A 13,990-nucleotide genomic window follows, 5' to 3' on the forward strand; every position below is an offset into this window, starting at 1 on the left:
CCTGAGGGCTCACATTCTTCAGGAACACACATTTATTAAGCAGATTCAGGATGCCTTACTGCTGTGGACCCAGAAGATTGCATACACTAGAAACCCATTCAGCTTATTCTAATGCATGCTACTTCATCTTTCATTCCCTGCCGAACACTGGTTCTGCCAAAGAAAATTCAGAGTTCTAAAGCAGGTAGGCCCTGCTGCGGAAGTGGTACCCAAGTCCCAGGACAATCACCTTTCCTACCTTTCTCCATTGCTTGGCCAGCTAAAACTAGGGCAACTTCCAGCTGAAACACAGATTTGATTGAAATGCTGCCCACTCTGCTCTGTCATGTTATCAGAACTCCTGGGACTTTGGATCAGACCTCAGACCATCTCTGTCTCCCATGCTCCCTTCCCCAAAATTCCTTTGGTTGACCCTAAAAGCCTCCCTTGCAGCTTCCTGTTTTCATCCTGTGGTGGCTAAAGATGCAGGGACACTCAATTTGCCAGTATATGCCCGTGACCTTAAGCCAAATTTGCTCCACATCCCAAACCTGTGACTGATCAGTCTACTTCCACATTGCAGGAGGACAGGGATTCTAAAAGAATCACCCCAACCCCTTCTCTCTCCAGGTAGAGGCTAGTGTCTGGTTTTAAAGGGCCTAAATTACTTGCACAAATATGAAATAAACGTAGTATATGACCCTTCAGGATTTCACCCAGAATATCCTTTAGCCTCACTACATAACCCCTTCTCTGTGACCTCTGCTCCACATACTGAGGCCTCAGTTCTCACCATGCCAGGTGCTGATCTTGCCTCTCCCATTCCTCAAACTGCAGTGCTTCCCCTTCCTCAAGAAAACTCCTTTGTCCTGAGGCCCTCTAGAAAGGTCACTACTTCTGTGAGACAGCAGCTGTGACTTCTTTCCTCCAATGATGTGCTACACATCGCTTTTTCCTGGCAACATTATTGTAGAAGGCCTTGTATGCAGCCTTCCAGACAGGAAGAAGCACTGTGCCTCCTGAGTGGGCCATTACAATTACAGATTGCTTTTATTTCCTTCCAAAACAACAAAAAATACTTTTAATTGGCCATGTAACAGTTTGAATCCATCCCTGGAACTCCTGGTGGACCATATAATGCCTGCTGTCCCTGAGACTTCCACATGGCTACTCTCTACACACAGGACAGCAAATTCAGCATTCTGCTCCATGCCTCTGCACTTGCCTCCAGGCCTGCAGGAAAAACAACAGAAGCTGCCAGCAATTTCTGCCCATCAGAAGAGACAGGCTTACTTTCTTAATGAAAAACATCTAGGAGATGTACTGGTGGTAAAAGCATACCACACGGGGACTTTAGAAAAGAACAAAGAAGTTACAAAGCCTGTAAGAAGTTTGTAAGCACATCAAACATGAACAGCTATGGGCTGTGAGTAAAGAAAAAAGTCATCAAGGTTCAAGGTAGACCACAATCTGAGTGAGTGAAAAGCTCTTTTGTCATTTTGTTAATGGGCAGTTAGAAGGCATAAGGAGTAGCAAACATGCAGGGTGCCACACAATCTCCTCATTACTCCTTGTCCTGATCACAGCATTGCTAGAAGCTGTCATATATATGTTAGACAACACCTAGGCCCTCAAACTTAGAAAGCAAACTGAACTGAAGTACATACTGTGTTTCCTTGACTCTAGGAACCCGTCAGTTCTAAGATGCACCATTATTTTATCAAGTGCTAAGAAAGAAAAATGTTGCCAATTAAACTATGACACAGTTTCGTATTACTCGGAATTTTATTTTCTTTTTATTGAAAGAGCTCTTTCAGACGTATTCAGACAGATTTTTATAATATATCACTCTCAGGCATTTATAACAAGGAAAATAAAAGTGAAATAAATTGGTTTAGGCAATGACAACCAGGTCACCTCACTGAAAGCAATTGTAAAACACCATTGATTTGGAAAATATACCTCAGTTTCAGAAATGCTAAACTCTGAAAAATGTGTGATTCATAGAATCAATAAAATATTGTTATGTATGGCTCAGTGATAAAAAGTTTAAAAAGTCAAGGTAACAATTCATGGGATAATGGCTACAAAGACCTTCCACTGATTAAAATGTATTTAAAAAGAAAAAAAATCTAAGATTATTTAACTCAAGAAAGACAAAAGTAGAATAGGAATTTAATAATGCTCTTCAAGGACATCAAAGTGCTGCTCCAGGAAGCAGTGTTTTAAAGTCCCTTATTCTTTACTTTTTAGCATGAAGATCTCTTTCTACAAGAAACCTGAGTGTGGGGCTGTTTTGTTCAGAGTAAGAGCATCTTCCCAGACATATCTATGGGGCTAGGACCAGCTTAACTCCTGACCTGAACAGATATGTCCCTTTCTACTCACTCCCTACCACAATCACAACAGCACGACAAGGAATTAAACTGTGGCAGTGACTAATTAAACTTTCACTTCAGTGTAAAATATGAAGTACTTGCTAGGTGCTCAGTACACAAACATTAATATATTAAGTAACCTACAAGAAAGAATTTTCTGTATCAGAATTTTAGACCTTGAGATGATAGCCAAAGGGTAGAATGAAAATTTCTTCTCACAAAAGGTAAATTAAACTTAGCAGTTTAGAAAGCCTCCTGCCACAAAGATGAATCACATCTATCCATTCTAAATACACACATACACACACATTTATTTTGGGGGTGGAGAAAGTAGTGGGGAATGAACGGGGGGGGGGGGGGGGTCCTCTACCACTGAGCAACATCCCCAACCCTTCTTTTTTGAGACTTGCTAAACTTCCCAAGCTCCTCTTGAAATTGTGATCCTCTTGTCTCAGCCTCCCAAGTCGCTGGAATTACAGGCATGCACCACTGTGCCTAACTCCATTCTGGCTTTAGAAGTCTACAACACTGGTTACTTTTCAAATGCATACTAAATGTGGTGGTCTGGATGGTTTGGGTGGCTGGTCCCACTCCCAACCATGTGGCCAAACTTAGCACCTTGCTGTACATTATCCTCCAAAACAAATCTGCAAGTATTGTTCATCCTTCCTACTAAAGGTGTCTATTAGTATACCACTTGGCAAAACCTAAAAATCTGCTTTAGACAGCTCCCAATCACATTTCTTCATCTCCGTTTTCTATATCCCTTCTCCTGATACTGCCTGAAAACCCCCTTGTAGTGTATTCAGTCCAGGCTCTCATCTTGTATATTCCATTCAGCATGGCAGCTCTATTCCATCTGGTCACCAAAGCCATACTTTGAGAATGCTGCCCATTACTACCCTTACTCCTCATCCAATGTCAAAAGCTGAGGGCTATGGTTTGAAGGTGTCCCTTCCAAAATTCAAGTATTGTCAATGTGACAGTATTATGAAGTGAGGCCTCAGGAGGTGTTTAGGCTATGAGCTCTCCTCCCTCCCCAATGGGAAGCTTCACACAGCATCATGCATGCTTGCCCTTCTACCTTCTGCCATGTGAGGCATAGCTTGAGGGCCCTCACCAGATGCCAAATGCTGGTACATTGATTTTGGACTTTCCAGCATTTAGAACCATAAGAAATGAGTTTCTTTGCTTTATAAATTACCCAGTGTGTAGAAGTTTATTAGCAGTGCAAATGGACAAAGATACTCAAGATAACCCAGCCAGCATTCCTGAAAGGGAAAGGGGCACCTGTAGCTAAGAAAAATGCAGTTTTTATGACATAGTCATAATAGCATAGAAAAAAAAATTTTGTTCTAGTATTTGAAGATGATTCAAGAAAATTTATCAAGTGATAAAGCTAATGAAGCTAATGCTCCATTGATGGCCATGGTAGGTTAGATTGACCTGGCTGCAGAAAGTTACCCACCTTTGTGTCTTTTTCTGTCATTGAGTTCTGGAGGTAACACACTTGGTAAACAGAGATAACACACCCATGAACAAAAGAACCTTTTGCCAAGGGCACTCCTTTGCTCTAAACACCAACTACATTTTCAGCCTAATTCTGGGTGTGAATAGGGATCTAAATAGGGATTTATTAGAGGTGACTCTACAAATAGGAGCCATAGATGATATTTAAGATACATTCAATGGATAGAAAAAAAACATGGTAAAAGAAAACTAAGCCATTCTAAATTCTAAAGAAGACAATTTTCTAACCAGACATAAAACTGATGGTTTGGTACCCAGTAATGTTCATATTGAGCATCAGAAAATTCATACCAATTTTAGCAATAATCATCCTGCCCTCTCTCCACAAACCAAACTCAGATAAGGCATTCTATGATGAAAACACATATTATTCAATGGAAATAAGATGTAAATGACTTGTGAAAGGGGAGGTCATTAAATAGTGTCTCCATACAATTTCAGAGCATATCATCCCTTTACAGATAAGAAAGCTAAAAGATCTAATGAGGTTAAGTGAGATGATAAAGAATATTCAACCCTTTGAGTTAGAATCTGGGATTTAAAAAAAAAAAAAAGATAGCTTGGTAAAAATCTTTAGACTTTTAACATTTCACAGCCCATTTCCTTTCTTACCAGAATTACTTCAAAAATGAGTGGGATCAGTTTGCTTTCTTCCACAAGTCTGTTAAAAAAAAAAGATAACCACACATTACAATGTGTATATTTAAACATACATTACAATATATGTATTTAAGCTATTGCCCTGATGCGGAGCAAGGAAGTCCCTGTGTTTAACTGTTAAATTCTGTAACCAAGAACATTATGATTAAATGCTCACTTTTAATACACTGAACTATAGCTATTAAATACAAGAAATATGAGTCTTCTTTAAAAGTGACTACTATCTTGGTCTTATTCATCTATAAAAGTGAAATCTTAAATAGACTGATATTTTTAATGTGAAAATTAATTAAAATTCACAATTATTATAAAGAATATCAAAAAGATTTGCCAGTTCAAAGAATGTAACCAATCCTTAGTACAGTTAAATTATAAGCATGTGACACTGTAATTTTTTATATATGCCTCATTAACTGTCTTCTCGGCATTAATGAATTAATGTACAATGAATTTTAATGGCCTTTAATTTTTAAAAAATTGGACACCAATCATCCAATGCACTCTAGGCACTCTCCCTCATCAAATCTAGTTATAAATTTTCATCAATTGTAACAGAATAATTTTTTCATGCAATTTAAGAGAAACTAGCCTTGATAACACCAGAACTATTCAAAAGTCAGTTTTTATTAAGAACAATATTTCAATCTTTAAATAGTCCTTTAATCCTGGGTTCAGCAAACTTTTTGCTGCAATAGTCCACATAGTAAATATCTTCTGTTTTGCAGGCCACACTGTCTCTATAGCAACTACTCATCTGTCATCACAATATGAATGCAGCCATAAATAATACAGAAACAGTTCATGTTTATGTTCCAACAAAACTTTATTTACAAGAAACAGACAATGGGCCATTTGGGGGCCACAAGCTTGCTGGCTCCTACTTCTAACAAAAAAATCATTCCATTGTAATATTTTATTAGAATTAACTTCGTATGATAAACTACAAAGCTTAAGATGAGCATATTGCATTTTTGTAGATATGTGAAGTTTGTCTATTTTACAAAAAATACCAGGTGGAAACAAATTTTATCATCTGTTTCCCAGTAGCTTGTTCACAGTAACACATGGATAAAAGAAATGCCTATGAGATTAACCATTAAAAATATCAGTGTTTACAAATCTGTGTCAAGGTAAGAGATAGAGAGGTTTCCCAACAACTAAAGCAGTTAGAAAGACCTATTTCAATGTCCAGAAAAATTAAATATGATTACTGTTCCCCGCAGCATCATTCACAATAGCCATGATATAGGAACAACCTGGGTGCCTACAATGAATAAGTGGATAGAGCAAGTGTGGTGAAACACATGACAGAATAATTTTCAGTTGTTAAAAAGAAGGAAATTCTGTCACAAATGAATCCACAGGATGTTTTTCTAAATGAAATAAGCCCTCACAGAAAGAAAACACTACATGATCTCACATATCTGTGGAATCTTTAAAAAGTCAAATTCATAGAAGTAGAGAGTAGAAGAGTGGATACCAGAGAGGCTAGGGCTGAAACTGGACAGAGAAAGGGGACACATTAGTCAAAGTGTACAAAGTTCAGTCCGCCCAGAGGAACAAGTACTTGTGTAATATTGCATAGCTCAGTTACTATGCTAGTAAATAATATATTTTCTATTTCAAAATTTCTAAAATATTTTAAATGTTCTTACCAAAGAGTATATGCAGTAATGAAAAATATAAGTCTGATTTAATCTTTGCATGATGTATATATGTAACATTTTATCCCACAAATGTATGCAATTATTATTTGTCAATTTAAATAAAATAAAACTTAACAAAATATTTAAAATAAATATGTAATTTCTGTAAGGGGAAAAAGGTTTTGATTACAAGTTGTAAGTTCATGTATATTTTCTCACTTTCCTGGGCAATGGAAGGCTCAGATGTGAGGATGTAGCACCTCACACTAAGCCTGGGTAGGATGAGATATGCACTAACTAAAGACCAACCACAACTTCAGGTCCAGCACATTCATCATCTTCTTTCTCACTTTCCTAAATGTTAACTCTCTATTTTACTAACTTTGTCTTAAGCCTTCATGATATAAAATATCATTAGTTCCAGGATGAAATATCCCCAGGGCATATATCTCAAAGTTATCCTAGCAATTAAGGCCAAGAAAGTCCCAAGAACAAAGGTACCACTACTTCTCCAATGATAACTAGAAGTCCACGTCTCCCTCTATTTATTATAGGCTGCTGTATCATTCAGATATAGAAGTGTGCACTCACAAGACCAACCTGTTCATTTAAAAATATAATAAGTTATAACCAAACTAAACTACCGTAATTCATACTTTAAAATTAGAACACATTCTTCTCCAGATCTCTGCATAATGAGCAGGCTGGATTGTCTTCAAAGTCCCCTCTAAAATGTAAAACTCCAGGCTTTACATTCTTCTGAACAGTCAAAAACGACAAATTTTGTTCCTTGATTTAACATAATTCAGAGTTACACTAGTAAATTAAAAGGGAACTCAAGCAAAGTTTAAAAATGTCATTAAAAATTCTATATTGTTTTCTAAGATTTATGAACTAACCTTACATGTAACTCTAAAGCAAATAAAGAACCAGGGTGTCTGCAAACATTTACAACTATTGAAGACTCTTTTTTTCAAAAATTTGGAAAGTGATCAACAAGTGGACAATGAGATGAATATGCTGGGTTTAATCAGTACTTAAAAATTTAAAATGAAGCAAAGAATGTGCTGAAGTGCCAAACCTAGAACTGTTCTATAGTACGCTGGACAGGGGCAAAAAAAATTGTTTTTTTTTTATTTACTCATTTTATTTCACAGTGAGTTGTAGATGAACAACTGATATCTAAAAATTTGAAGAGACTCTTTGTATACTGCTTTTGCTCTGTAAGATGATGACAATAATGAAAGCTGGCTGAAGGGCTATGGAAATTCGTTGGATTACTTTTGCAACTTTTCTGTAGAGATAAAGCTATTACAAAATAAAATGTTTTTCTTTTAATGATTCCCAAATTCTTTGAGATATAGAAGTGTGCACTCACAAGACCAACCTGTTCATTTAAAAATATAATAAGTTATAACCAAACTAAACTACCGTAATTCATACTTTAAAATTAGAACACATTCTTCTCCAGATCTCTGCATAATGAGCAGGCTGGATTGTCTTCAAATCCATATGCAACAAAGTCTTCTCTTTGAGAGGAAGGGTCTATGTCTTCTGCCTTTAAACCTCGGCAGAATTGTGACTGCTTTGACTAACAGTAGCATGGAAAAGATAGTTTGTGATTTCTGCCTATACTCTCTGTATCTTTTTCTGAATTTTCTTTTAAGTCATTTATAGTATTTTATAAAAATATTTATTCTAGGGGCTGGAGTTGTGGCTCATTGGTAGAGCACTTGCCCTGCATGTCTAAGGCACTATATTTGATTCTCAGCACTGGACATAAATAAATAAAAATAAAGGTCTATCAACAACTAAAAAAAATATTTTTAAAATTCTCTGAAAGGGAAATGAGGAAAACTACCTCATTTACAACAACCTCAAAAATAAAGTAAAATACTTGGGAATCAACCTAACAAAAGAGGTGCAAGGCCTCTACAACAAAAATTACAGAATGCTAAAAAAAGAAATTAAAGAAGATCTTAGAAGATGGAAAGATCTCCCTTGTTCTTGGATATGCAGAATTAATATTGTCAAAATGACCATACTACCAAAAGCATTACACAGATTTAATGCAATTCCAATCTAAATCCCAATAACATTCCTCATAGAAATAGAAAAAGCAGTCATGAAATTCATCTAGAAAAATAAGAGACCCAGAATAGCTAAAGTAATCCTTAGAAAAAGAGTGAAGCAAGTTACATCACTATAACAGACTTCATACTACAGAGAAACAGTAACAAAAACAGCATGGTATTGGCACCAAAATAGACCTGTAGACCAATGGTACAGAATAGAGGACACAGAGACTAACCCACATAATTACAGTTATCTTATATTAGACAAAGGCACCAAAAACATACATTGGAGAAATGGTGCTGGGAAAACTGGAAATCCATATGCAACAAAATGAAATTAAACCCCTATCTCTTACCATGCACAAAGCTCAACTCAAAGTGGATCAAGGATCTAGAAATAAAACCAGAGACACTGTGCCTAATAGAAGAAAAAGTAGGCCCAAATCTCCATCATATCGAATTAGGCCCCTACTTCCTTAATAAGACCACTATAGCAAAAGAATTAAAATCAAGAATTAATAAGTGGGATGGATGCAAACTAAAAAGCTTCTTCTCAGCAAAAGAAACCATCAGTGAGGTAAACAGAGAGCCCATAGCTTGGGAGCAAATTTTTACCACACACACACACACACACACACACACACACACACACACACACACCAGACAGAGCCCTAATCTCTGGGATATATGAAAAAATCAAAAAGCTAAACACCAAAAAGACAAATAACCCAATCAATAAATGGGCCAATGAATTGAACAGACACTTCTCAGAAGGTAATATATAATCAATCAACAAATATATGAAAAAATGTTCAACATCTCTAGCAATTAGAGAAATGCAAATCAAAAGCATTTTAGGATTTCATCTCACTCCAGTCAGAATGGGAGCTATTAAGAATACAAACACAGGGCTGGGGTTGTGGCTCAGCAGTATAGCACTCACCTAGCACATACAAGGCCCTGGGTTCAATCCTCAGCACCACATTAAAAAAAAAAAAAAATCAATAAAAAAAGGTATTGTGTCCAGCTACAACTAAAAAAAAAAAAAAGAATACAAAACAAACAACAATAATTGTTGGCAAGAATGTGGGGGGAAAGGCACACTCATACATTGCTGGTGAGACTGCAAATTGGTGCAGCCAATATGAAAAGAAGTATGCAGATTCCTTGGAAAACTGGAAATGGGACCACCTTTTGACCCAGCTATCCCACTCCTCAGTCTATACCCAAAAAGGACTTAAAAACACAGCCACATCAATGTTTATAGCAGCACAATTCACAATAGCTAAACTGCGGAACCAACCTAGATGCCCCTCAACAGACGAATGGATGAAGAAAAATTGGTATATATACACAATGGAATATTACTCAGGAAGTAAAAGAAAATAAAATCATGGCATTTGCAGGTAAATGGATGGAGTTGGAGAACATAATACTAAGTGAAGTTAGTCAATTCCAAAAAGTCAAATTTTTCTCTGGTATAAGGAGACTCGTTCACAGTGGGGTTGGCAGGGGGAGCATGGGAGGATTAGACCAACTCTAGATAGGGCAAAGGGGTGGGAAGGGGAATGAGGGTAGGAAAGACACTGGAATGAGATGGACATCATCACCCTAAGCACATGTACGAAGACACGAATGGTGTGTATATACTGTATATCAACCAGATATGAAAAATTGTGCTCTGTATGTGTAATATGAATTAAAATGCATTCTGCTGTCATATGTAACAAGTGAAAATAAAAACTTTTAAAAAATAGTCTGAATACCATTTGATGCATAACTAACAACTGAAAACTTATTAGCATAAAGAAATAACCATTTTCCAATGCTTATGGATTCTACCAGTTATGAATTTGGACAGGGCACAGTGGGGATGAACTGTCTTTGTTTCATGATGTCTGAGGCCTCAGCTGGGAAGACAAAGGCTTGGGGTGCTTACCACAGCTCCTCTGTCTGGCTAGGTAGGGATAAGTAAAGGAAGGCTCCATTAACTGTTCGCCTGAGAGCCTACTGCTGCCCTCTCCCTGTGGCCTTGGACACTTCAGAATGACAGCTGGTATTGAGAGGGTGCTTCTGAGCAGAGTGTGTCTGGAGAGTGAACACTCCAAGAAAACCAGAGGGAAGCCACACGGCCTTGCCTAACCCAGCCCTGGAAGCCATGTAGTGTTGATTTCTCTGGGTTCTAAGTGGGAACAAGTGAGTTATTAAAGTAGTCCAGAATCAAGTGGAAGGCAACTAGACTCAAACTCTTGGCAAGATGTGGCATATATCTTTATAGAAAAGAGTGTAGGATAAGAGATACTTTCATGGCCATCTTTGTAAAACAGTCTGTAACAAATAGAAAATATTTAAAATATTACTTCACCACAGTCTGAACAACTCTAGTTTATAGAGTCAGAAACCAGTTAATAGGTCACTAAAATGCTGTAAGGGGGGAAACTGTGGGCATTGTAGTAGCACAAAACAAAGTCATACCCACTTATTATTTCAACATTCTGTGGGTCAGATGTCTATGTTAACCTCTTGGAGTCATACAGAGCCAGAATCCAGGTGTCAGTTAAGCTAAGCTCTATCTGGAGGCTTAGTGTGGAAGGGATCTATTTTCAGCCTCCTCTTGTTGGCAAAATCAGTTCCCTATAGGAGAACTGAGGTCCCTGTTTCCTTGCTGGCTGCCAGCTCATCTCCTTCATTCCTTTCCATTTGACTCCACTATCTCAAAACCAGGAAGGGAGGCTCTCTTCCATGTCCAATCCTTCTCAAAGCTTCAACTCTCTCCATCTCTGAACACTAGGCCAGACTTCAAGGATTCTTATGATTGGTCAGGCCCAGCCAGATATTCTCTATATTTTAAGGTCAACTAATGTGGGACCTGAACTATAATAACACTTCACAACAGCACTAAATTAATGTTTAATTGAATAATTAGAAGAAGGGTTACAAGGACCAGGGGCTGGGAATCTTAAAGGCCATCTTAGAATTCTGTCTATTTCAGGTCTAAACTTGTTCCCCAATCCAGTTCCATCTCGCCCCTGCTTCCCTTCCTAAAATTAATTCATATTTGATTCTCTGAATAAGCCATTTCTGGTCAACTTGCATATCGACCCCAAACAGAAGCTGGACTTGGTTTAGTTTTCCAACACTACTGGTTAGGACTTTTAGATTTCATATTTGTTCTATAACTGACTGAGCATTATACTACAAATATAGCTTTTGTGTTTACATAATTTACCAGTCTAGTGGACCAATGACAGTCATTTTAAATTAAAAATCTCTAAAATCAACTTGAATTTCAAATTACTGATTCAGTGAACCAGCTTCAAAAAGAAATGGTTTCCTAATGTTTATAGTATGATATTATGTCTACCCTGAAAGCAATAACATTTGCAGCTTTTCTCCTTGAAATGCTTGTCCTTGCCTGCAAAGCTTGCTAATCCACTTACACAGAATTGCAGAACACTTTAACAAAAATGGAATAATATATACTAGGAATTGTTTTTCACATACACTAAAAAGGGAAGGGTTGATATTTTAGGTTTTGCACGAATAAATTTTAGATCAAGCCATTTTACAAAGATCTACAGTGTCTTAGGAGCAGGCATTATTATTCTTCCCTGAGGATGTTTATACCCCAGAAGGCACAAAACATATCAAAATAACTTAATTCAAGTTATAAGGCTGACTACTTCATTCACTAAGAAAGTCCCAGAATTAAGTTACAATATGAAGATATATTAGAATGTACCTCCTACATAAAGCAACTTCCCACTGCCTAAAATAGCATGAAAAAGATGAATTTTAGCAAGAAAATTTTTGGTGAGATTAAAAGCAAGTGTTTTCCAACAGGAAGAATATTTTAAGCAGAAATAGAAGAATTTTACGTTGCATACACTACTTTGCAAAATATTTTTATACCTAATACCTCAACAGATGCTCGATACAGTCCTGTGATAATCCACATCTGTTGAACGAAACAGGGCTACAAAGTGTAACTATCACAGAAAGCACAGAAAGTGAAATGAGTGTACTGTAGTCAAGAGGATCTCCACATGGCATGCAGAACTCTTTTTTCAAGGTATCCCTGATGCCTCCAAACTGCAGACACTGGCATATACCTGAAAGTCCTATTTATCCAGGGCTTAACATGAATTGCCCCTACACAGGCAGCAATGCTCTTGATCACCAGCAGAGGGCTGTGGCCCCTCATTCCCACATCCTGCCAGTGCTTTAGGTTCTACCTGGGTCCAGAACCTCCCCACCACTTCCCTTCCTGTCTTTCTGAAGTCTGTGGCTCTGCAGCGGGTCTCCTTTCTCTAAGGATTCTGTGACTCCTTGGCATTCTCTGCAACATGTGACTCTATATCCATCTCACAGCTCATGTTGAAATTACAGCAAAAGAGGCATGTTCATTCTTGCACCAAAATGGGGAGGAGACTTAACATAAAGAGAAAGTATCAGTAAGATAAAAGGATTAATAGTAGCACAGACTGAGGCAAGTCCCTAAGAGAATCATCCAATTGTATATATGGTCAGATTTTCTTTTCTCCCACAGATATAATTACTATTCTTTATTATTGGGTTCATATCAAATGAAATATTTTAAATATCGCTTTTAATGTCATGAATCTGTTTATTTGCTATAGTCTTTCTTGTCCTTTTCATGAAATGAAAACAAAATTTTTTGTTTTAGATTCTATTTGGAATCAGACTGAGATTTCTCCCATTCATTCAATAAATATGTATTTAGTGCCTATTAGTGTCATGCTCTGGCTAAGTGAGAGCAACATTAAGTATTACAAGTTGTATGATTGATATTTAAAGATCCATAAAGGGGCCGAGCACCATGGCTCATCCCAGTAATCCCAGGGGACTGGGAGGCTGAGACAGGAAGATCGCAAATTCAAAGCCAACCTCACCTTTTTGCTTAGCGAGGCGCTAAGCAACTCAATGAGATTCTGTCCCTAAATAAAATACAAAATAGGGCTGGGGATGTGGCTCAGTGGTCAAGTGCCCCTGAGTTCAATCCCCAGTACCCCAACCCCCAAAAATTGCATCAAAGGGGGCTGGGATTGTGGTTCAGTGGTAGAGTGCTCGTCCAGCACGTGCGATGCCCTGGGTTCGATCCTCAGCACCACATGAAAATAAATAAATTAATTAAATAAAGGTATTGTGTTCAACTACTTCTAAAAACAAATATTTTTTAAAAATCCATAAAAGGTAGAAAAGGAAACAGAATCCTCTGAAGAGCTGGGGTAAAGGCTTCAAAGTGCAACCAAACCAATAATGACAATGGTAACAAACAGGGATTACAGCTACTGTGTGGAACATACAGTTCAGAGGCATTATTAGTCCTTTTTTCTTCAGATGAGAAATGGAGATACAAAGAAGTTGAATAAATGGATTAAGTGTCAAGTAATAAGGCAACTTAAATTCGAGTTCACATTCCACAATATAGGTTACTGCTTGAGGTATACAGAAATGGGTTATTTTTTAAAATATTTTTTTAGTTGACAGAACTTTATTTTTATTCATTTACATGCGGTGTTGAGAATCAAACCCAGTGCCTCACCCATGCTAGAAAAGCACTCTACCACTGAGCTACAACCCCAGCTCCAGAAATAGGTTATTGACAGAGACAGAGGGACAGGTAAGCAGGGAAGAAAAGCAGAGAGCAATGAAGTATGTCTTGGGAAAAAGCCGCAGCATGGAAAAGCAAAACCATGGC

At 37.5% G+C, this 13,990-nt stretch overlaps 1 protein-coding gene across 1 annotated transcript in view; it reads right to left on the bottom strand.

The window, feature by feature from the left end:
- Ulk4 (unc-51 like kinase 4) overlaps positions 1–13,990 on the bottom strand; it is a 539,981-nt gene that overhangs the window by 281,744 nt on the left and 244,247 nt on the right. The window contains 1 exon segment of the mRNA XM_077795670.1: positions 4,500–4,548. Within this exon segment, the coding sequence (XP_077651796.1) occupies positions 4,500–4,548 (49 nt within the window).

Source organism: Urocitellus parryii, chromosome 3 (assembly GCF_045843805.1).
Source record: "Urocitellus parryii isolate mUroPar1 chromosome 3, mUroPar1.hap1, whole genome shotgun sequence".
In the NCBI taxonomy this organism is placed as follows: Eukaryota; Metazoa; Chordata; class Mammalia; order Rodentia; family Sciuridae; genus Urocitellus; species Urocitellus parryii.